At 50.4% G+C, this 24,506-nt stretch overlaps 1 protein-coding gene across 3 annotated transcripts in view; it reads right to left on the reverse strand.

Annotated features, from left to right (window-relative positions):
• vta1 (vesicle (multivesicular body) trafficking 1) overlaps positions 1 to 24,506 on the reverse strand; it is a 226,161-nt gene that overhangs the window by 35,087 nt on the left and 166,568 nt on the right. For all 3 annotated transcript variants that reach the window (XM_070889089.1, XM_070889088.1, XM_070889090.1), the window contains exons 5-6: positions 17,310 to 17,421; positions 12,911 to 13,108 (exon numbers count right to left, since the gene is read on the reverse strand). In XM_070889089.1, the coding sequence (XP_070745190.1) occupies positions 12,911 to 13,108; positions 17,310 to 17,421 (310 nt within the window). The remainder of the gene's footprint in view (positions 1 to 12,910; positions 13,109 to 17,309; positions 17,422 to 24,506) is intronic.

Here is a 24,506-nt window from a genome sequence, read left to right on the forward strand (position 1 = left end):
AAGGGAGGGCGAAGGGGGAAGGGAGAAGGGAGGGCGAAGGGGGAAGGGAGAAGGGAGGGCGAAGGGGGAAGGGAGAAGGGAGGGCGAAGGGGGAAGGGAGAAGGGAGGGCGAAGGGGGAAGGGAGAAGGGAGGGCGAAGGGGGAAGGGAGAAGGGAGGGCGAAGGGGGAAGGGAGAAGGGAGGGCGAAGGGGGAAGGGAGAAGGGAGGGCGAAGGGGGAAGGGAGGGCGAAGGGAGAAGGGAGGGCGAAGGGAGAAGGGAGGGCGAAGGGAGAAGGGAGGGCGAAGGGGGAAGGGAGGGCGAAGGGGGAAGGGAGGGCGAAGGGGGAAGGGAGGGCGAAGGGGGAAGGGAGGGCGAAGGGGGAAGGGAGGGCGAAGGGGGAAGGGAGGGCGAAGGGGGAAGGGAGGGCGAAGGGGGAAGGGAGGGCGAAGGGGGAAGGGAGGGCGAAGGGGGAAGGGAGGGCGAAGGGGGAAGGGAGGGCGAAGGGGGAAGGGAGGGCGAAGGGGGAAGGGAGGGCGAAGGGGGAAGGGAGGGCGAAGGGGGAAGGGAGGGCGAAGGGGGAAGGGAGGGCGAAGGGGGAAGGGAGGGCGAAGGGGGAAGGGAGGGCGAAGGGAGAAGGGAGGGCGAAGGGGGAAGGGAGGGCGAAGGGGGAAGGGAGGGCGAAGGGGGAAGGGAGGGCGAAGGGGGAAGGGAGGGCGAAGGGGGAAGGGAGGGCGAAGGGGGAAGGGAGGGCGAAGGGGGAAGGGAGGGCGAAGGGGGAAGGGAGGGCGAAGGGGGAAGGGAGGGCGAAGGGGAGAAGGGAGGGCGAAGGGGGAAGGGAGGGCGAAGGGGGAAGGGAGGGCGAAGGGGGAAGGGAGGGCGAAGGGGGAAGGGAGGGCGAAGGGGGAAGGGAGGGCGAAGGGGGAAGGGAGGGCGAAGGGGGAAGGGAGGGCGAAGGGGGAAGGGAGGGCGAAGGGGGAAGGGAGGGCGAAGGGGGAAGGGAGGGCGAAGGGGGAAGGGAGGGCGAAGGGGGAAGGGAGGGCGAAGGGGGAAGGGAGGGCGAAGGGGGAAGGGAGGGCGAAGGGGGAAGGGAGGGCGAAGGGGGAAGGGAGGGCGAAGGGGGAAGGGAGGGCGAAGGGGGAAGGGAGGGCGAAGGGGGAAGGGAGGGCGAAGGGGGAAGGGAGGGCGAAGGGAGAAGGGAGGGCGAAGGGAGAAGGGAGGGCGAAGGGAGAAGGGAGGGCGAAGGGAGAAGGGAGGGCGAAGGGAGAAGGGAGGGCGAAGGGAGGGCGAAGGGAGAAGGGAGGGCGAAGGGAGAAGGGAGGGAGAAGGGAGGGCGAAGGGAGAAGGGAGGGCGAAGGGAGAAGGGAGGGCGAAGGGAGAAGGGAGGGCGAAGGGGAGAAGGGAGGGCGAAGGGAGAAGGGAGGGCGAAGGGAGAAGGGAGGGCGAAGGGAGAAGGGAGGGCGAAGGGAGAAGGGAGGGCGAAGGGAGAAGGGAGGGCGAAGGGAGAAGGGAGGGCGAAGGGAGAAGGGAGGGCGAAGGGAGAAGGGAGGGCGAAGGGAGAAGGGAGGGCGAAGGGAGAAGGGAGGGCGAAGGGAGAAGGGAGGGCGAAGGGAGAAGGGAGGGCGAAGGGAGAAGGGAGGGCGAAGGGAGAAGGGAGGGCGAAGGGAGAAGGGAGGGCGAAGGGACAAGGGAGGGCGAAGGGAGAAGGGAGGGCGAAGGGAGAAGGGAGGGCGAAGGGAGAAGGTGGGGCGAAGGGAGAAGGGAGGGCGAAGGGAGAAGGGAGGGCGAAGGGAGAAGGGAGGGCGAAGGGAGAAGGGAGGGCGAAGGGAGAAGGGAGGGCGAAGGGAGAAGGGAGGGCGAAGGGAGAAGGGAGGGCGAAGGGAGAAGAGAGGGAGAAGGGAGGGCGAAGGGAGGGAGAAGGGAGAAGGGAGGGGGAAGGGAGAAGGGAGGGGGGGGAAGAAAGCAGGGGGGGGGAAGAAAGCAGGGGGGGGGAAGGGGGAAGAAAGCAGGGGGGGGGAAGAAGCAGGGGGGGGAAGAAAGCAGGGGGGGGGGGGAAGAAAGCAGGGGGGGGGAAGAAGAAAGCAGGGGGGGGGGTTTGCCGGACGAAAGCCGGGGGGGGGGGGACAGACCCGCGCAGGGGGGGGGGGGGGCGGGTGTTGGGGCAAAAGGGGGGGGGGGGGGGGGGAAGAAAGCAGGGGGGGGGGGGGAAGAAAGCAGGGGGGGGGAAGAAAGCAGGGGGGGGGGGAAGAAAGCAGGGGGGGGGAAGAAAGCAGGGGGGGGGAAGAAAGCAGGGGGGGGGAAGAAAGCAGGGGGGGGGAAGAAAGCAGGGGGGGGGAAGAAAGCAGGGGGGGGGAAGAAAGCAGGGGGGGGGAAGAAAGCAGGGGGGGGGAAGAAAGCAGGGGGGGGGAAGAAAGCGGGGGGGGAGGGGAAGAAAGCGGGGGGGGAGGGGAAGAAAGCGGGGGGGGGAGGGGAAGAAAGCGGGGGGGGAGGGGAAGAAAGCGGGGGGGGAGGGGAAGAAAGCGGGGGGGGAGGGGAAGAAAGCGGGGGGGGAGGGGAAGAAAGCGGGGGGGGAGGGGAAGAAAGCGGGGGGGGAAGGGGAAGAAAGCGGGGGGGGGGGAAGAAAGCGGGGGGGGAGGGGAAGAAAGCGGGGGGGGAGGGGAAGAAAGCGGGGGGGGAGGGGAAGAAAGCGGGGGGGAGGGGAAGAAAGCGGGGGGGGAAGGGGAAGAAAGCGGGGGGGGGGGAAGAAAGCGGGGGGGGGAGGGGAAGAAAGCGGGGGGGGAGGGGAAGAAAGCGGGGGGGGAGGGGAAGAAAGCGGGGGGGGAGGGGAAGAAAGCGGGGGGGGAGGGGAAGAAAGCGGGGGGGGAGGGGAAGAAAGCGGGGGGGGAGGGGAAGAAAGCGGGGGGGGAGGGGAAGAAAGCGGGGGGGGGAGGGGAAGAAAGCGGGGGGGGGAGGGGAAGAAAGCGGGGGGGGGAGGGGAAGAAAGCGGGGGGGGGGGAGGGGAAGAAAGCGGGGGGGGAGGGGAAGAAAGCGGGGGGGGGGAGGGGAAGAAAGCGGGGGGGGAGGGGAAGAAAGCGGGGGGGAGGGGAAGAAAGCGGGGGGGGAGGGGAAGAAAGCGGGGGGGGAGGGGAAGAAAGCGGGGGGGGAGGGGAAGAAAGCGGGGGGGGAGGGGAAGAAAGCGGGGGGGGGAGGGGAAGAAAGCGGGGGGGGAGGGGAAGAAAGCGGGGGGGGGAGGGGAAGAAAGCGGGGGGGGGGAGGGGAAGAAAGCGGGGGGGGGGGAGGGGAAGAAAGCGGGGGGGGGAGGGGAAGAAAGCGGGGGGGGGGAGGGGAAGAAAGCGGGGGGGGAGGGGAAGAAAGCGGGGGGGGGAGGGGAAGAAAGCGGGGGGGGGGAGGGGAAGAAAGCGGGGGGGGAGGGGAAGAAAGCGGGGGGGGGAGGGGAGGGGAAGAAAGCGGGGGGGGGAGGGGAGGGGAAGAAAGCGGGGGGGGGGGGAGGGGAAGAAAGCGGGGGGGGGAGGGGAAGAAAGCGGGGGGGAGGGGAAGAAAGCGGGGGGGGGGGGAGGGGAAGAAAGCGGGGGGGGGGGGAGGGGAAGAAAGCGGGGGGGGGGGGGAAGAAAGCGGGGGGGGAGGGGAAGAAAGCGGGGGGGAGGGGAAGAAAGCGGGGGGGAGGGGAAGAAAGCGGGGGGGGGAGGGGAAGAAAGCGGGGGGGGGGGAGGGGAAGAAAGCGGGGGGGGAGGGGAAGAAAGCGGGGGGGGGGGAGGGGAAGAAAGCGGGGGGGGAGGGGAAGAAAGCGGGGGGGGGAGGGGAAGAAAGCGGGGGGGGAGGGGAAGAAAGCGGGGGGGGAGGGGAAGAAAGCGGGGGGGAGGGGAAGAAAGCGGGGGGGGAGGGGAAGAAAGCGGGGGGGGAGGGGAAGAAAGCGGGGGGGGAGGGGAAGAAAGCGGGGGGGGAGGGGAAGAAAGCGGGGGGGGAGGGGAAGAAAGCGGGGGGGAGGGGAAGAAAGCGGGGGGGAGGGGAAGAAAGCGGGGGGGGAGGGGAAGAAAGCGGGGGGGGAGGGGAAGAAAGCGGGGGGGGAGGGGAAGAAAGCGGGGGGGGGAGGGGAAGAAAGCGGGGGGGGGGGGAGGGGAAGAAAGCCGGGGGGGGGGGGGAGGGGAAGAAAGCCGGGGGGGGGGGGGAGGGGAAGAAAGCCGGGGGGGGGGGGGGGGGGGGAGGGAAAGAAGGAGGGGAAGAAAGCGGGGGGGGAAGAAAGCGGGGGGGGGGGGGGGAAGAAAGCGGGGGGGGGAGAAGAAAGCAGGGGGGGGAGAAGAAAGCAGGGGGGGGAGAAGAAAGCAGGGGGGGGGGGAGGGGAAGAAAGCGGGGGGGGGGAGGGGAAGAAAGCGGGGGGGGAGGGGAAGAAAGCGGGGGGGGAAGAAAGCGGGGGGGGGGGGGAGAAAGCGGGGGGGGGGGAGAAAGCGGGGGGGGGGTGGGGAAGAAAGCAGGGGGGGGGGAAGGGGAGGGGGAGCGGGGGAGAAGGGAGGCTGAACGGGCCCGGTCCAGCCGGGCCTAAGACCTCGGGCGGGTCCCGCCCCCAGCACCGGAGTTAAAGGTCGGTGGCTGGGGGTCGGGTCAGGTCCTGGGGAGGGTGGGGAGCGGGAGTCGAGTCCAGGGCGGTTGGGGGTCTGTCGGGGAGCAGGGGTCGGGTCCGGGGTGAAGTCGAGTCGGGGGGGGGGGGGGGGGGGAAGAGAGGGAGAGTCGGGTCAGGGGGGCAGTCGGAACGGGAGCTGGGGGGGGGGGGGGTTTCAGAGAGCCAGCTGAAGGGAGGAAGCAGAAGCTGGGCGTGGGATGTGCAGCCTGATCCACGCCGCGCCAGTGAGCCCATTCGGCCAGGGCTCGGGGCTGCGTGCTTCGGGCTGCTCCCACACAGTTTTGGGCGCCTGGAGCTGCTGCACATGCGCGCCCACTGTAGCACGCCTCTGCAGAGGTCCCGGCACGGTTTTCAGCGCAGGGACCTGGCTCCGCCCCCCCACAGCTTGTGCTGAGCCGCGCCACGCCAAGCTCCAGAGGACCTGCAGGGAGCCGGAGAATCTGTAAGTATTTTTTAGGCGCACTATTGGCCGCGAAAAACAGGTGTCCAGGTCGGGGCTGCGCCAAAACCTGGACCCATTAATATTTTGAAAGACCTTTCTAGCTTTCAACCTGAATTTTTCCTTTTGATTCAAATACCTGTGGAAAAAACCTATCCCTTAAATCTCCAATGGCGATATAAAAGTGTTCCTTCATTTAAAGTATTACAGAAGGAATCTATTTGGCTAACTGTGCCTGCTCTCAAAGAGCTATTCACTTAGTCCCATTCATCTGCTCTCAGTCGTGGCTCAGTTGGTAGCATGCACATCTGTGCCTGACCACTTCCTCGTATCGCTCTCCATCCACATTCCCCTTTTACCGCAACCCCCAACCCTGCTTCTTTCTGTGTCCGCCCCTGGAAAAAAACTCTCTCCCAATTCTCTTACAACTGCACTTATGAAATACCAACTGTCCAGCTTTTGGCCCGCCATTCACCACAACATTTCAGCAGCAATCTGCTCAACCATATTCTCACCACCACCTTTGATGCCCTAGTCCCCATTAAAACAATTACTCTCTCACACCCTGGCCATTACCCATGGTAAAGCCCTCATCTCCGCTTCAACAACTCCAAGGGACGCAGACTTCAACGGATATGGTGGACAACTGATTTAGCCATCAGTGCCAGATCTGGCTGGATCACAAAGCATCATCGGGTTCTACTTGTCGGCCAAAATTGCTCACTACTCCAGAATCATTCTGGAATGCAAATATGACCCCGGCTACTATTCTCTACTGCCAACCGTTTTCTTAAACCCCTCTCCCCCGTCTCCTCCACACTCACCTGCAACAAATGCGAGGAGCTAATGGATTTCTTTGTCTCCAAGATTGAGACCATCCAATCAGCTGCCTCTGCCAGTTCCCTTCCTTCCTGCCCTAGCCCTGAACTTGCGTCTTTCTCCAGTTTCTCTCTGAGCTCCCTCTTGATCTCTCCATGCCCATCTTGTCCATGAGTCCCACTTCCTGTTCCCTCTACCCTATTCCCACTAAACCGCTGACCATACAACTTCCTTTTCTGACTCCCATGTTAGCCGACATTATTAAAGGTGCACTCTCTCTCCCCTCAGGTAGTGTCCCCCCTCTCCTTCAAATCTGCCGTCATCACCCCTCTCCTCAAAAAAACACTTCACTCTCTGTTCTTGACGACTGCCCCGTCTCCAACCTCCCTTTCCTCTCCAAAGTTTATGAATATGTCATCACCTCCCAAATCCGTGCCCATCTTTCCCGCAACCCCTCCAATCCAGTTGGAGTTGTTGAATCCCTCCAATCCATTTTCCGCCCCTGCCACAGTACCGAAACGGCTCGCATCAAAGTCCCAAATTACATCCTTTGTGACTGTGACAAAGGTAAACCATCCCTCCTCGTCCTCTCGACCCGTTTGCAGCCGTTGACACAGCTGACCACTCCATCCCCCTCCAAAGCCTCTCCACTATCGTCCAAGTTGGGTGGGACTGCACTCGCCTGGTTCTAGTCGTAGCCAGAGAATCACCTGCAATGGTTTCTCTTCCCACTCTCACATCGTTACCTCTGGTGTCCCCCAAGGATCTATCCTTGGCCCTCTCCTATTTCTCATCTATAGGCTGCCCCTTGGCAACATTATCGTCAGAAGCTCATTTCAGGATCAAATATTACACCAAGGTTGCGAACAGTGTGGTTCAGCTTCAGACAGATGGAGCGAGGGACAGATTGAGTGCTCTCGCCTCTGAGTCAGTAGTTTGTGGGTTCAAGTCCCACTCCAGGAACTTGAGCACATACATCTAGGCTGACACTCTAGTGCAGTGCTGAGGGAGTGCTGCACTGTCAGAGGTGCTGTCTTTCGAACGAAACATTAAACTGACGTCCCGTCTGCTCGCTCAGGTGGATGTAAAAGATCTCATGGCACTACTTTGAAGAGTAGGGAAGTTATCCTCCGTATTCTGGACAATATTATCCCTCAATCAACATAACAAAAACAGATGAACAGAAATGCTGTTTGTGGGAGTTTGCTGTGCGCAAATTGGCTGCCGCATTTCCCACAATACAACAGTGACTGCACTCCAGAAGTACTTCATTGGCTGAAAAGCGGTTTAAGACGTAAAAGGCACTACTTAAACGTAAGTCTCTCTCTTCTTTCAGGCTCGAGGGGCTGAATGGCCTCCTCCTGTTTCTACCTTCCTATGTTCCTGAACCTGAGGTGGTTGTGAAAGGCGCTATAGAAATCCAAGTCTGTCTTTCTTTTCCTTACTTTTCTATTCAATAAGCCTATTTATAAAGCATAGATACTGTGTGCTTTTAAAAAAAAAACAGCTTTACCTATTTGCCTTCCCACTTTAAAAGATTTATGAATCTGAACCCCTGGGTATCTCTGCTCCTCCACTGCTTTTACTATATTATCATTTAGTGTATATTTCTTCTCCTCATTCTTCCTCCCAAATGAATCAACTCACATTGCTCCACATTAAATTCTACCTTGCAACTATTTGTGCAGTCTATGAACCCGTTTCTGTCCAGCAATTTCATCTCTTATTTTTCCACCATCGGACAAGGGAGTTGAGAATTGATTTTACGTAGCAAGTTGTTATGATCTGGAATGCCCTACCTGAAAGGGCAGTGCAAGCTGATTCAATAGTAACTTTCAAAAGGGAATTGGATAAATACTTAAGAAAAGGAAAACATAGAAAAAAGGTGCAGGAGTAGGCCATTCGGCTCTTCGAGCCTGCACCACCATTTAATATGATCATGGCTGATCATGCAACTTCAGTACCCCATTTCTGCTTTCTCTCCATACCCCTTGATCCCTTTAGCCGCAAGGGCCACATCTAACTCCCTTTTGAATATACCCAACGAATTGGCCTCTACAACTTTCTGTGGTAGAGAATTCCACAGATTCACAATTCTCTGAGTGAAGAAGTTTCTCCTCATCTCGGTCCTAAATGGCTTACCCCTTATCCTTAGACTGTGACCCCTGGTTCTGGACTTCCCCAACATCGGGAACATCCTTCCTGCATCTAACCTGTCCAATCCCGTCAGAATTTTACATGAGAGCCCCTCTCATTCTTCTAAATTCCAGAAAACATCTGCAGGGGTTTGGGGAAAGGGCAGCGAGAGTGGGACTAATTATATCGCTCTTTCAAAGAGCCAGCACAGGCACGATGGACGGAATGGCCTCCTTCTGCACTGTATCATTCTATGATCCTGTATTGAGAAGAGCATTGGCTCAGCACTGAGCCCTGGAGGAGACCACTGCTTATATCGCTCCAGTCCAAAAGCTATCCGTAAAACCACTATTCTCAGTTTTCCATCCTTTGACAAATTTCCTATCTATGCTGCCATGTTCCCTTTGGGATGGGAATAAACACGATGTGTGAGCTTTGTGGTCCTCAGCATTTAAAAAAAACTGCAGTTTAATGGAATGAAAATTCCTGTCTGATTGCTGACGAGCTTGGGTCCCATTTTCCTTAACAGATTGCCTCCAGCCACCAATAGTCACTGGAAACAACTTTGTAAAGTGAGCAAAGTGACAGCAGTCCTTTGGAGGGTCTTCAACTTTCAGAGTGCCAGGAGCAGCGAAACAAAAACTGTGGCCGTCTGTTGGCACACGGGTTTACGCTAGTCATCTTTGGTGTGGCCATTAGTGGGTCTGTGCCAGGCTGGCAAAGCCATGCTCTAAGTATGCACGCAATTAGCCTTGTGTGGTCGAACCCACACGCAGCACAAACGAGGCAGGTTTGCCAGGAATGGAATGAGGTGCCATTGCAGAATCACTCAGAATATTTAAACAAAAATCTAGTTTCCTCTTTTTGACATGTCATCGCGGGTCAGGCACTGAGCAGGGAATTCCAATCGAGAGAGAGAGAGAGAGAGAGAGAGAGAGAGAGAGAGAGAGAGAGAGAGAGAGAGAGGGGGAGGGAAGGAGGGGCGGAGATGCACTCTGGCTGTATTGTAACAGCTGTTTTCAGAGAGGCACTGGTGGAGATCTAGGGGTCACTTGACTGCTCACCCTCTCAGCTGCAGATGGCACATAACCCAGGAAACCAAGAGAAACGGGCAGTCAGGACATATAATTAAACTTTGTTTTGAAAAGAAAAGCATCCAACCAGAGAGAAAATAACCAAACTCAACTTGAAATTTGTTTTCTGACCCTGGGGAACTTAAAGACAGGATTGAAAAGAATGAAAAACCTTCCCATCTCAGTGGTCCCCACCCGAAAGCTGGTTTTCAAATTGTTTTCTGGGAATTGAATGTTTTTCATATTACGCACGCCAGCATCAAGCACACCCAAGCTAAGTGAGGCTTGGTGCAGAATAAAGCTCTCCGTATACTGCCCCACCAATAAACACAATCTCAAAATAGCACACTTCCCGTGCGTCCAGTGACATTTCCATAGCCTACACCTGGAGTGCGGCTTCAGCCCACGAGCCTCTTGACTCAGAAGCGAGGGTGATGCCACGGAGCCAAGGTTGACACTTGAAACACCTAGTGCCAGGTCAGACAAAGCAGTTTCTACTTTGCCCCAAACTCACAACGGACTCTACTGCAGCCGTACAACAGTTCTTAGCATGACTGACCAAAGCCATTTCAAAATAGGGCTGTCGAGGGTTGGAGGAGACTTTCAACTCATCAGTCTGGGATTGACTCGAATCCAGGTCTCTCATGTGGAGGGACAGTGGGCTGACCCACTGCATCACCCATTCCTGCAGGGTTGGAGGGCAGATGTGCTCCTGACTGGAGAGGCTTCTGCATGGGAGTGCACATTCAGACAATCCGTCCTTAGACCTACGCTTCAGATCTTATTCTGCAACTTGCCATAGGACCCCCACTCTAAGATTACACCTTGCACTGGACTAGATTTAACCACGACAGTTATATTCGTACAGTTCCTAAATCTTTTGAGGTCGCATCAAGAAAAATTGGAGCAATGCCAATGACATTGCAGACATAAAGTTCCCAAGAGACCAACTTAGCTTCAAATCACGTGGTGCTAGTTCAACAGGAATACAAATAGGGAAATTGTGCTTTCCAAACCAAATTTGGGGTTACAATAGCTCTAATGTCCAAGCCATTCTAGTATTTCCAAATCTTTTCTTTTTGCATTCAACATGCTGGTTAAAATAGGTTAAAGCAATGGAGCTACTCATGTGGTCACCTTCGCAGAACAATCACTTCTTTATTCTGGTCACTTTTCGTAGTCTCAACTTACTTATAAGTTGAAAGCCAGGTAAATCTCCTCTGCCCCACAGTAAACCAGCCACCCACTGACTCCATATTTTGCCCACTTCAATGAGTTGCTTTGTGCTCCACAGTATTCAAACTTGATATTGCGGTCAAGCCTCAAAGAACGGATGTGAGCCCGAGTTGGAGCCCAGCTGAGCGCTGAAACGCCTGTCATCAGAAATTAAAACGCAATATATTTCAGACATAATGTTGAGCACACTAAATGGTTTTATAATGAAGGTGATGCTTCTTCTGCATTAGAACTGATAGGCCTTGTACACTACCATCATTATAGGCAGTCTCTCGAAATCGAGGAAGACTTGCTTCCACTCTAAAAGTGAGTTCTTGGGTGACTGAACAGTCCAATATGGGAATTACAGTCTCTGTCACAGGTGGGACAGACAGTGGTTGAAGGAAAGTGTGGGTGGGAAGTCTGGTTGTCTGGTTTGTCGCATACTCCTTCCGCTGCCTGCACTTGATTTCTGCACGCTCTCGGCGACGAGACTCTAGGTGCTCAGCGCCCTCCCAGATGCTCTTCCTGCACATTAGGCAGTCTTTGGCCAGGGACTCCCAGCTGCCGGTGGGGATGTTGCCCACTTGGGGCTCGTTTACCGTGTAGGATTTCTGAGTAGAGCGCTTGCTTTGTATATTACAACAAAGCTTTGGGGTTTGGGGGGGGTGGGGGAGGAGGCAGCAGAGCTGCTGAGCAGTAGTGCAACGTATTTAAATAAGCAAGCAATCCAAAGTCCATCAGTGGAGTGACCTGGATCACTTTTGCGGAAATTATGGACCCTCAGAGTCCACATGTAAAGCTTCAGTCAACTAATTTGCAAATACCTTAAATTGCTGAAACTAACAGGTGTTAATTTAGGAATAATCCATCAATGCCACAACAGTAGCTACAAACAGCCCTTCCCACACCTCCGGACCCAGAACATTCATACAGGACAAGTAAGAAATCTAGAACGGAGTTGCTGGATTTTGCAGGGTAGATTGTCAGGTCTCACAGGGAATATACATGTGTGTAGTTTAGCCAGTTCTGACTTGGGGGACTAAGGGAAGACTTTTTCTGAAGTTGGTTACCGATTTTTTTTTAAAACCGCCCGCTAGCTGTTAGCATTAACTAATGACAGGGTGAGGGTGGTTCATGAGGTTGAAGTATCCAACTGTGAGGGAGAGCAAAGATGTGAGCCCGTTGGCCTTTTTGTACACCTCCCACACCTGCGACCTCTACCACCTAGAAGGACAAGGGCAGCAGGCGCATGGGAACACCATCACCTCAAAGTTCCCCTCCAAGTCACACACCACCCTGACTTGGAAATATATCGGAAGTTCCTTCATCGTCGCTGGGTCAAAATCCTGGAACTCGCTCCCTAACAGCACTGTGGGGAGTACCTTCACCACACGGACTGCAGCAGTTCAAGATGGCTCACCACCACCTTCTCAAGGAATGGGCAATAAATGCTGGCCTTGCCAGTGACGCCCACATCCCAGGAACTAATAAAAAGTACATTATTTTAATTTCCTCTAATGCTCTCGACTCCTGCAGCCGTTGAGTACTCCAAAGTTCAAGGACGATGCTTGCCCGCAGACATTTATCTGAAGCTTGTACACTTTTTTAATACAATTTTCAGAATTTCTACATGGTATTTGCAGGAGGGGAATTGTAAGTGAAAGTATCCCTTGTACTCTTGTGAACATAACTAATGAACTGCCCCATACAAAAGCAGCCACTGTAATATTTGAAAAAGCAAATCTATGAGGATACCCACTGTACTCTCGCTCATGCCAGATAGCTCCTGGGCTGGGAAGGTAGGATACTCCATGTGAACACTTGATAGCATCAAGTATAACTGTGTACAGTCTATAGTCACCTTACCCAAGGAAGGATATACTTGCCTTCGAGGGAGTGCAATGAAGGTTCACCAGAATGATTTATTGTGATGAGGGGTTTGCCCAATGAGGAGAGATTGAGGAGACTAGGCCTATATGCCCTAGAATTTAGAAGAATGAGAGGTGATCGCATTGAAACATAAAATTATTACGGGGCTTGACAGGGTAGATGCAGGGAGGATGTTTCCTCTGGCTGGGGAGTCTAGAAACAGGGGTCATGGTCTCAGAATAAGTGGTCGGCCATTAGGACTGAGGTGAGGAGAAATTTCTTCACTCAGAGGGTGGTGAATCTTTGGAATTCTCTCCCCCAAAAAACTGTGGATGCTGAGTCATTGAATATATTCAATACAGAGAGCCATAGATTTTTTTGATATTAAGGGAATCAAGGGATATGGGGATAGTCTGGAAGATGGAGTTGAGGTCGAAGATCAGCCATGATCTTATTGAATGGTGCAGCAGGCTCGAAGGGCTGTATGGCCTACTCCTGCTCCTAATTCTTATGGCATCAGGTTTCACTGTCTGCCACTGGGTAAGCTTTCTGATTGCATTACTGTGCTGCTGCAGCCCACCATTTCCCATCCAGGAAAATCAGAGGCTATGTGCATGTGATTGCCCAAAGCCCATGCGAGGGCGAGACCCTATGCTGAGAGTGAACAAACAGGAAATGTAGCCTCGTGCCTGCCCCAGGATGTTACCTGCCCTTTTAACCCGCTCTCTGCTTCTTCCACAATGCTGCAGTGCACAGTACGTACCTGAGCTACTGGGCACTTCTGCTGGAGTATTGGCTGGAGCGTGCGCGCCGGGAGGGATGTGAATGGTTGAGAAATTTGATGGCGGGTGAGCTCCGGGAGCGATCTGTATGTTGGAGAGGTCCGTAGTTGGCATGGAGTCAGCGGGGTTAGCGGAGATGGAGGGCTGTGGGAGGGAGCCGTCATCTTCATTCTCTTTATCTGCAAACAGATATTGCATTTGGTTACTCAATATTTCAAGAGTGCTTGTAAATCATTAACAATACAATCAGACAGCGGTTCTACAAAAGCAAAATACTGCGGATGCTGGACTCAAAGAGAAAATGCTGGCAATACTCAGCAGGTCAGGTAGCATCTGTGGAGAGCGAAACAAGAGTTAACGTTTCAGGTCAGTGACCCTTTGTCAGAACTCCTAACTAAGTTCTGATGAAGGGTCACAGATCTGAAACGTTAACTCTCATTTCACTCCACAGATGCTGCCTGACCTGCTGTGATTTGCAACATTTTCTGTCTTTATTATAGCGGTTCAACCATTCATATCCCTCACAGTTGGTCTGAGATCTCTGGATTGGAGAGGACAAATCAGCCATTTCCCCCATTCAGACATAGGAACAGCCCCTCGAGCCTGTTAAGCCATTCAATTATATCGTGGCTGACCTGTATCGCAACTCCATTTACCTACCTTTGCTTCATATCCCTTGATAAACGCAGCCAACAAAAATCGATCAATCTCAGTTTTTAAAATGTCCAGTTGACCCCCAACTACAACCGCCTATTGGGGTACGAGAGTTCCAGATTTCGACAACCCTTTGAGAGAAAAAGTACTTCCCGTAATCACCCTGAACTGCCTAGGTTGGATTTTAAGTTTATGCCGTGTGGTTCCACCAAAGGATATACATCTCTGCTAGAACGTGCGTGTGTCTGGATCTCGGGAACAAACCTGACTTAAATTCGCCATAGATGAATAGCACAAAAATCTAGGTGGACATTCCCAGTGCAGTGCTGAGGGAGTGCTGCACTGCTGGAGGTGCCGTCTTTCAGATGAGGCTTTAAACCGAGGCCCTGACTCGTGGACATAAAAGATCCTACGGCACTATTTCAAAGAGCAGGGGAGTTATCCCCGGTGTACTGGCCAATATTTATCCCTCAACCAACAGAGCAAAAACAGTTTATCTGGTCATTATCACATTGCTGTTTGTGGGAGCTTGCTGTGCACAAGTTGGTTGCTGCATTTCCCACATTACAACAGTGACTACACTTCGTAAAGTACTTCATTGCCTATAGAGTGCTTTGGGACCGTCCAGTGGCTGTGAAAGGTGATATGTAAATGCAAGTGTTTAATAGGTTTCAGCAACAGTTGCTCAAAAGGTTCACCCAGAAAAAGTCACCAACAAAAGCACTCAATATATGCTAATGAGTGAGGTTATACAGCAGCACTTATACTCTGCTTCAATGCAGACTTTTCTCCCATTCCATTCTACTTACTCATTAGTTTCCTCCACTTGCTAATGGAAAATGAGACGAGACTTGCAGGCTATGCCTTCAAACAATGGGGTTCTTGTAATGGCCATGAAAGTCAAAGAGAATTAGAAAGTCTCTCTCAAATATCTTATGAAGCAGGCTTATTTGCATCTGATATTTGGCTTTGCGCTGCACAAAATGTTGCAGCTAACAATTTTTTTTAAGCTGACACAATTTAAACAATATGTTGAGGTCAATAACTCATTACGTGACAGTGTCAGAGAAGGCTAAGAACATCTTAATCTGCTCTATTGGACATCACTAAATACTAGCCAAAGCAGTTTGGTACCTGCCCGTCACCTATTACTGCCTTACTACAATCAACAATGCTGAGAAATGAAAGTCATTCCAATATTAATTGTGAAGGAAGAAAGATAGATTTGCATTTATGTAGTGCCTTTCACAAACTCACGATGTTGCAAAGTGCTTTACAGCCAATTAAGTACTTTTGAAATACAGTCACCTTTATAATGTAGGAAATGTGGCAGCCAATTTGTGCACAAGCAAGGTTCCACAAACAGCAATGTGACAAAGACCAAATGATCTGTTACAGTGATGTTGGTTGAGGGATAAATGTTGGCCAAGACACCGGGGAGAACTCCCCTGTTCTTCTTCGATAGATTGCCATGGGGTCTTTTACATTCACTGCTCACCTGAAAGACAGCACCTCCGACAGTGCAGCACTCCCTCGGCAGTGCACTGGAATGTCAGCCTTGAATATTTTTTGCTCAAGTCTCTGGAGTGGGACTGAACTCTCAACTTTCTGACTCAGAGGCGAGGGTGCTGCCCACTGAGCCATGGGCTGACACTTGGTGATTTCCCTGCCTTCTCCAAAGATGGTAAATTTGTGCTTAAAATCAAGCATGTCAGTCATGGGGAATGGAAGACTTGTCCACTTCGGGCACCTTGTTGCAGTGTTAGGTACTCGGTCAGTTGTAGCAAAGGCCAGATGCCAAGCAAGGCTCCCTTGACATTGCTGCAACAATGCACCTTAACCCCATCAGAAATGCACCCAGCCCTCAACATGACATTTCCCATAGCCATACCTTTGCGGCTTCTTTGCGTTCGATTGCCAAATTCAGTGCCAACTATTGATGAATTACATGTAGTTCCGTGCTGCGAAACATCCCCAACAGGAACTATTTTCATCGCGGGCCCTTGCAGGAGTGGCTGGAAAGAGATCAAGCTGAAATGAACTGTATTTAGTCCCAGGTCCCAGAGGTTAAAGGACGTTAGTGTGCTAACCCACTGTGCTGTGGTCCATAAAAATCGAGACTTAAAGCGATGATCTGTTTAAAAATGGGATTACTCGAAGATTTATGTAGTGTAAGTCATTTTAAAGTTGAAAGCATTTGAGTAAAAACATTTGAAAAAATGTGCAAGATCTTGCATACTGGGAACAATGTGTAGCCATGGGTAGCACTGTCGCCTCAGACAGTGGGTTCAAATCTCACTGAAGACTTGAGCCCATAATCCAGACTGCCATATTGAGGGAGCATTGCACTGTCGGAGGTGCCGTTTTTCAGATGAGACGTAAAATGGTGGACGTAAAATATCCCACAGCACTATTTCCGAGGGGGGGGGCAGGGAAGTTCTCCCCGGTGTCCTGGCCGATATTTATCCCTCAACGAACAGGTTATCTGGTCATTATCACATTTCTGCTTGTGGGAGCATGCTGTGTGCAAATTGGCATCCGCTTTTCCAGTGATGACACTGCAGAAGTACTTCGCTGGCTGTAAAGCACTTTGGGATGTCCTGAGGTCGTGAAATGTGCTGTATGCATGCAATCTCTTTCTTTATTTCAATGTGGTAAGTTACTTGGCACTGATGCACAATTTAGTAAAGCTTGTCTTGCTGGGGATTATGTTCAAAGGGTTTCCAAATGCAGCTCAACGAAGGGATCATTTTATTTATTGAGGTGTTCCAATAATATTTTCACATGTTTAAGTATATTTGAGTTTCAGCACAAGATTGATTACAGTTCACCTTTCCAACCATTCCGAGCCCAAGAGTTGAAGCTTTCCCCCCCCCCACCCTAGAAGCTGGTAGTATACTGGGTGTGTCCCATATTTATTTTTTTTACGGATGTGCAGGACAGCAATTAAGCACCATTACGAGAAGAATAAGCTCTGAAGAAACTTAACTACAGACATCAAAACAAAAGCAAAATACTGCGGCTACTGAAATCTTAAACAGAAAACAGAAAATGCTGGAAAACACTCAGGTCAGGCAGCATGTGTGTGTGTGTTTCAGGTCGATCGTCAGTTCTGATGAAAGGTCATCGAGCGGAAGCATTAACTCTGTTTCTCTCTCCACAGATGCTGCCTGACCTGCTGAATGTTTTCCTGTATTTTCTTTTTAATTTTTTAACTAGTCAGCGCTGACTTGCAATCTCACAACTGTGCATCAATTCTGAAAATGGAGACCGCAATTTTATTTTCTCCAGAAATAAAGCGGTTTTTTTTTTAAAAACTGAGGAAAGTCAACATCACAGTAACCCACAAATCACTCAACTACATGGCCACAATGAGCTGTGAAAAATGTTCAAGAGAATTCTTGAATTTCTTGGTAACACTCCCTGCCTAATTGAGCTATTTCCTCTATCTTATGATCTCTGGAGTGCAATGCATGATTTCGTAAGCAGGAAGCCACACAGAGAATGTGCCTTGCTACGACGTACAGGAGGCCTGAGAGTAAGCCTGCGAGTTTCGATCTCTTGCTGCAGGGCAATACGATTGTCCCTATTCAACGTCTTCCCCAGGAAGCGGCACCAGATCCCCCCCCAACCACTTTGAGATGTCTTGAGGTCGTGATAGGCGCTATATAATGCAAGTCTTTCTTTCATTCTTTGCCCTCATTTGTACCAAAAGCTGATTTTTACCTAATAAATCTTCTTCCATCCCCATCGGTCCAGACTTCGGAGTTTCACCATTTTTCAAGCAGTTGTGGATATAGGCTGCCTTCCACTTTGCATATTTCCTGTGTTGGATGTTCTAGCATAGAAGAAAAAATAATAACTTTACAACGTGGATGATTTTAAGGAAAAATGTAATAGGCTGCATTAAAATCATAGTCAGCCACTGAAGGAATACATTGGTAGCAACAGCTGCCTCCTAAAGGTGCACAGTTGTCTTGCTCCCACAACTGTGAAAGTGATGATCACCATTTCTTTTTGCAAAGTTTTTATGCTGAATATGTGCAAGTGCCAGAAACATATACTGCGACATAATTTTACTCATGCATTAAGAAACCAAGATTAACTCTGTGGTAGGCAATTACGTAATGGGTTAGTCACTACGACCTACTCGCTAGTCCAGCAGACCCAAAATAAACAAGTAGAGGCATTATAACAAGGATTATACTCACAATAGAGCTACTTGCAACAGTTTATTTTAAATGCTGGTGCTGGGCAATAAGATTCACATGCACGGCCCGAGAAACTTAACGTTGGATTGAGGCAGGCAAGAGAAACTGAGAATCTAATTACCCTAGAGACAAAATCATGTTAACACCAGAACAAGATTAAAATCATTTAATAATGTTAGTTTATTGTAATGTATTTGCTTCATGGGTTCTTGGCTTAAGAAGTTATGGCAACATATTGCAATTAAGAACTAGTTGGTTTATTAACAAAGATTTAACTATCACACTACACATTATCCTTACCAACGGGTCCATTACAGATCCAATCCCGTCCGGACCGGTGTCAAACAGGACTGCGTCATCGCCCCAACCCTCTTCTCAATCTTTCTTGCTGCCATGCTCCACCTCACAGTCAACAAGCTCCCCGCTGGAGTGGAACTAAACTACAGAACCAGTGGGAACCTGTTCAACCTTCACCATCTCCAGGCCAGGTCCAAGACCACCCCAACCTCTGTCGTCGAGCTACAGTACGCGGATGATGCCCGAGTCTGCACACATACAGAGGCTGAACTCCAGGACATAGTCAACTTATTTACTGAGGCATACGAAAGCATGGGCCTTATGCTAAACATCCGTAAGACAAAAGATCTTCCACCAGCCTGTCCTCGCCGCACAGCACTGTCCCCCAGTCATCAAGATCCACGGCGCGGCCCTGGACACCGTGCACCACTTCCCATACCTCGGGAGTCTCTGATCAACAAGAGCAGGCATTGACGACGAGATTCAACACCGCCTCCAGTGCGCCAGTCTTTGGCTGCCTGAGAAAAGAGTGTTTGAAGACCAGACCTTCAAAACTGCCACCAAGCTCATAGACTACAGGGCTGTAGTAATACCTGCTCTCCTGTAGGCTCAGAGACATGGACCATGTACAGCAGACACCTCAAGTCGCTGGAGAGATGATACCAACGATACCTCCGCAAGATCCTACAAATTCCCTGGGAGGATACACACCAACATCAGCGTCCTCGGACAAGCCAACACCCCCAGCATTGAAGGACTGACCACACTTGATCAGCCCCGCTGGGCAGGTCACATTGTCCGCATGTCTGACACAGACTCCTAAAAGCAAGCGATCTACTCTGAACTCCTTCACGGCAAACGAGACAAAGGTCAGCAGAGGGAACGTTACAAGGACACCCTCAAAGCCTCCCTGATAAAGTGCAACATCCCCACTGACACCTGGGAGTCCCTGGCCAGAGACCGCCCTAAGTGGAGGAAATGCATCCAGGAGGGCGCTGAGCACCTCGAGTCTCATCGCCGAGAGCATGCAGAAATCAAGCGCAGGCAACAGAAAGAGCGTGCGGCAAACCAGTCCCACCCAGCCCTTCCCTCAACGACTATCTGCCCCACCTGTGACAGAGTCTGTGGCTCTCGTATTGGACTGTTCAGCCACCTAAGAACTCATATTAAGAGTGGAAGCAAGTCTTTCTTGATTCCGAGGGACTGCCTACGACGATGACACATTACCAGTTCATCCACCAGGCTCACAACCACCTGCTTCATCGTGGATCCCCTGGACCTAAAACTGGGGTTTTATGGAGTCTTCTGAACATCATGTGACTGCCAAAACCACTCAATTCAACAGTTCCACAACTCTTTTAGAGTAAACAAAATAAACATTAGATCAAGTGCCCCCTGATCTGGGTGACACTCCAGACACTTTTAACTGCCCTCTTAAAATTTTTTGGGGGGTTTTTTGTGTTTTTTTTGAGAGATTTTTTGGGCATTAAAATGATATATTTTACAAGTGCCCCCTATAAAAGGGGAGGGGGACACTAAAACCGGCAATTAAAACAAATTAAACTTTAAAACATATAAAATCAAATTAAAATTTAGTTGCCGGGGGTAACGATGCACTCCAGTCCTTCAACAGTTCCACAAACCTGAGAGCATACTCAAAGGTGCATACATTACATTTGGTAACATCAATAGCCTGATGGTCATTTTGACCACCTCCTCCAGCAATCCCTCAATCTTGGTATCAGCTGAGTCGAAGAACATAACATAATAAGCAGGAGTAGGCCATTTGGCCCCTCGAGCCTGCTCTGCCATTTAATATCATGGCTGATCTGATCATGGACTCAGCTCCACTTCCCTGCCCGCTCCCCTTTATTCCCTTACCCTTAAAAATATGTCTATCTCCGCCTTAAATATATTCAATGACCCAGCCTGCACAGCTCTCTGGGGCAGAGAATTCCACAGATTTAAAACCCTCCTCAAATTCCTCCTCATCTCAGTTTTAAATGGGTGGCCCCTTATTCTGAGACTATGTCCGCTAGTTTCAGTACTCCAGGTGTGGCCTCACCAATACCCTGTATAGTTATAGCAGGACTTCTCTGCTTTTATACTCTATCCCCCTTGCAATAAAGGACAACATTCCATTTGCCTTCCTGATCACTTGCTGTACCTGCATACTAACTTTTCATGCATAAGGACCCCAAGGTCTCTCTGTACTGTAGCACTTTTTCTCCATTTAAATAATAATTTGCTTTTCTATCTTTTCTGCCAAAGTGGATAACCTCACATTTTCCCACGTTATACGCCATCTGCCAAATTTTTGCTCACTCACTTAGCCTGGCTATATCCCTTCGCAGATTTTTTGTGTTCTCACAATTTGCTTTCCCACCCATCTTTGTATCGTCAGCACTCGGTCCCTTCATCCAAGTCATCAATATAAATGGTAAGTAGTTGAGGCTTCTGCTGTGCCTCATGCTGCACTGCCTCAGCTCAAGGTGAAACCAAAGCTCTTTTTCTTAAACATAAAGCATGGCTGGCTGCTTGGTCACTGCCAATTTTTCTCTGAATAGTTTAGTCATACGCCATTACAAGTGCAGGCAGTAAAACCTTCGGATGTTGCGGTTGCCTGTATGGAGGCATAGCATTGGGGCGCCCAGCTAGTATAATGTTGTTGGCCGAACTTGCATTTCTTGATATTTCATTCATTCACAGGATGTTTCTCTCGTAATACTCCTGTGAAGCGCATTGGAACGTTTCACTACGTTAAAGGGTCTATATAAATATAAGCTGGTGTTGTTGCTGGCAAGACTAGCATTTATTGCCCAGCCCTAACTGCCCTTTGATACAACAGAGGACAGTTAAGAGTCAACCCCATTGCTGTGTTAAGAGTCAACCTTCAGGGAAGCTGACCGAGGGCCGTGCGGCTAATTGTCGGCCGGCACGGACACGATGGGCCAAAATGGCCTCCTTCTGCGCTATGGGTCGGGAGTCACAGATTGGCCAGACTGGGTAAGGACGACAGATTTCCTTCCCCAAAGAATATTAGTGAATCAGTTGGGTTTTTACGACAATCCGGTTGTTTCATGGTCACCATTACTGACACTAGCTTTTTATTCCAGATTTATTTCATTAACTGAATTTAAATTCCCCAGCTGCCGTGGTGGGACTTGAACTCACGTCTCCGGATCATGGCCTCTGGATTACTAGTCCAGTAACATAACCATTATGCTACTGTACCCGTATAGAAAACTTCCAAGGCGTGTCACAGGTGTGCAATCAGACAAAACTGGATGACGAGCCAAAGGACGAGATATTGGAGGAGTGACTAAAAACTTGGGCAAAGAGGTGAGTCTTAAAAGAGAGCGAGTGAGAAGTAGCCCTGTAGATTTTGGCACTTCAAGTGCATATCCAAGTACTTTTTAAATGTGATGAGGGTTTCTGCCTCTACCACCCTTTCAGGAATTAGTTCCCTATCCCCACCACCCTCAGTGAAAAAAGTTCTCCTCAACTCCCCTCTAATCCTTCTACCAATTACTTTAAATCTATGCCCCCTGGTTATTGACCTCTCTGTTGAGGGAAATAGGTCCTTCCTATCACTCTATCTAGACCCCTCAATTGTATACACCTCAATTAAGTCATTCAACCTCCTCTGTTCCGAAGAAAACAATCCCAGCCTATCCAACTTTTCCTCACTGCTAAAATATTGACAGGTTTGCTGAGTTGAACACATTGCAAGGAAAACCAGAAGAACTAACAAATATCTGCTTTCACCCTTGGGAAGCGACACAAGGCTAGGCCCCAAGCCTAGCCCCTTCCAATTGAGAATTACAGAAATATCAATGCCTTGTAATTTTTTGCAGAGGGAGAATTCATTTTGACCTCATTAACATAAGAACATAAGAATTAGGAACAGGAGTAGGCCATCTAGCCCCTCGAGCCTGCTCCGCCATTCAACAAGATCATGGCTGATCTGGCCGTGGACTCAGCTCCACTTACCCGCCCGCTCCCCGTAACCCTTAATTCCCTGATTGGTTAAAAATCTATCTATCTGTGACTTGAATACATTCAATGAGCTAGCCTCAACTGCTTCCTTGGGCAGAGAATTCCACAGATTCACAATCTTCTGGGAGAAGAAATTCCTTCTCAACTCAGTTTTAAATTGGCTCCCCCGTATTTTGAGGCTGTGCCCCCTAGTTCTAGTCTCCTCGACCAGTAGAAACAACCTCTCTGCCTCTATCCTGTCTATCCCTTTCATTATTTTAAATGTTTCTATAAGATCATCCCTCATCCTCCTGAACGCCAACGAGTAAAGACCCAGTCTACTCAATCTATCATCATCAGGTAACCCCCTCATCTCTGGAATCAGCCTAGTGAATCGTCTCTGTACCCCCTCCAAAGCCAGTATATCCTTCCTTAAGTAAGGTGACCAAAACTGCACGCAGTACTCCAAGTGCGGCCTTACCAATACCCTATACAGTTGCAGCAGGACCTCCCTGCTTTTGTACTCCATCCCTCTCGCAATGAAGGCCAACATTCCATTCGCCTTCCTGATTACCTGCTGCACCTGCAAACTAACTTTTTGGGATTTCATGCACAAGGACCCCCAGGTCCTCTGCACCTCAGTATGTTGTAATTTCTCCCCATTCAAATAATATTCCCTTTTACTGTTTTTTTTCCCCCCAAGGTGGATGACCTCACACTTTCTGACATTGTATTCCATCTGCCAAACCTTAGCCCATTCGCTTAACCGATCCAAATCTCTTTGCAGCCTCTCTGTGTCCTCTACACAATCCGCTTTCCCACGAATCTTTGTCTCATCTGCAAATTTTGTTACACTACACTCTGTCCCCTCTTCCAGGTCATCTATGTATATTGTAAACAGTTGTGGTCTCAGCACCGATCCCTGTTGTACACAACTAACCACCGATTTCCAACTCGAAAAGGACCCATTTATCCCGACTCTCTGCTTTCTGTTCGCCAGCCAATTCTCTATCCATGCTAATACATTTCCTCTGACTCCACGTACCTCTATCTTCTGCAGTAACCTTTTGTGTGGCACCTTATCGAATGCCTTTTGGAAATCTAAATACACCACATCCATCGGTACACCTCTATCCACCATGCTCATTATATCCTCAAAGAATTCCAGTAAATTAGTTAAACATGATTTCCCCTTCACGAATCCATGCTGCGTCTGCTTGATTGCACCATTCCTATCTAGATGTCCCGCTATTTCTTCCTTAATGATAGTTTCAAGCATTTTCCCCACTACAGATGTTAAACTAACCGGCCTACAGTAATCTGCCTTTTGTCTGCCCCCTTTTTTAAACAGAGGCGTTACATTAGCTGCTTTCCAATCCGCTGTTACCTCCCCAGAGTCCAGAGAATTTTGATAGATTATAACGAATGCATCTGCTATAACTTCCACCATCTCTTTTAATACCCTGGGATGCATTTCATCAGGACCAGGGGACTTGTCTACCTTGAGTCCCAATAGCCTGTCCAGCACTACCCCACTAGCGATAGTGATTGTCTCAAGGTCCTCCCTTCCCACATTCACGTGACCAGCAATTTTTTGTGTGGTTTTTGTGTCTTCCACTGTGAAGACCGAAGCAAAATAATTGTTTAAAGTCTCAGCCATTTCCACATTTCCCATTATTAAATCCCCCTTCTCATCTTCTAAGGGACCAACATTTACTTTAGTCACTCTTTTCCGTTTTATATATCTGTAAAAGCTTTTACTATCCGTTTCTATGTTTTGCGCAAGTTTACCTTCGTAATCTATCTTTCCTTTCTTTATTGCTTTTTTAGTCATTCTTTGCTGTTGTTTAAAATTTTCCCAATCTTCTAGTTTCCCACTAACCTTGGCCACCTTATACGCATTGGTCTTTGATTTGATACTCTCCTTTATTTCCTTGGTTATCCACGGCTGGTTATCCCTTCTCTTACCACCCTTCTTTTTCACTGGAATATATTTTGGTTGCGCACTATGAAAGAGCTCCTTAAAAGTCCTCCACTGTTCCTCAATTGTGCCACCGTTTAGTCTGTATTTCCAGTCTACTTTAGCCAACTCTGCCCTCATCCCACTGTAGTCCCCTTTGTTTAAGCATGGTACGCTCGTTTCTGACACAACTTCCTCACCCTCAATCTGTATTACAAATTCAACCATACTGTGATCACTCATTCCGAGAGGATCTTTACTAGGAGATCGTTTATTATTCCTGTCTCATTACACAGGACCAGATCTAAGATAACTTGCTCCCTTGTAGGTTCTGTAACATACTGTTCTAAGAAACAATCCCGTATGCATTCTATGAATTCCTCCTCCAGGCTACCCAGTGCGATTTGAGTTGACCAATCGATATGTCGGTTAAAATCCCCCATGACTACTGCCGTTCCTTTTTCACATGCCTCCATT

The sequence above is a fragment of the Pristiophorus japonicus genome, chromosome 9 (genome assembly GCF_044704955.1).
Source record: "Pristiophorus japonicus isolate sPriJap1 chromosome 9, sPriJap1.hap1, whole genome shotgun sequence".
Lineage (NCBI taxonomy): Eukaryota > Metazoa > Chordata > Chondrichthyes > Pristiophoridae > Pristiophorus > Pristiophorus japonicus.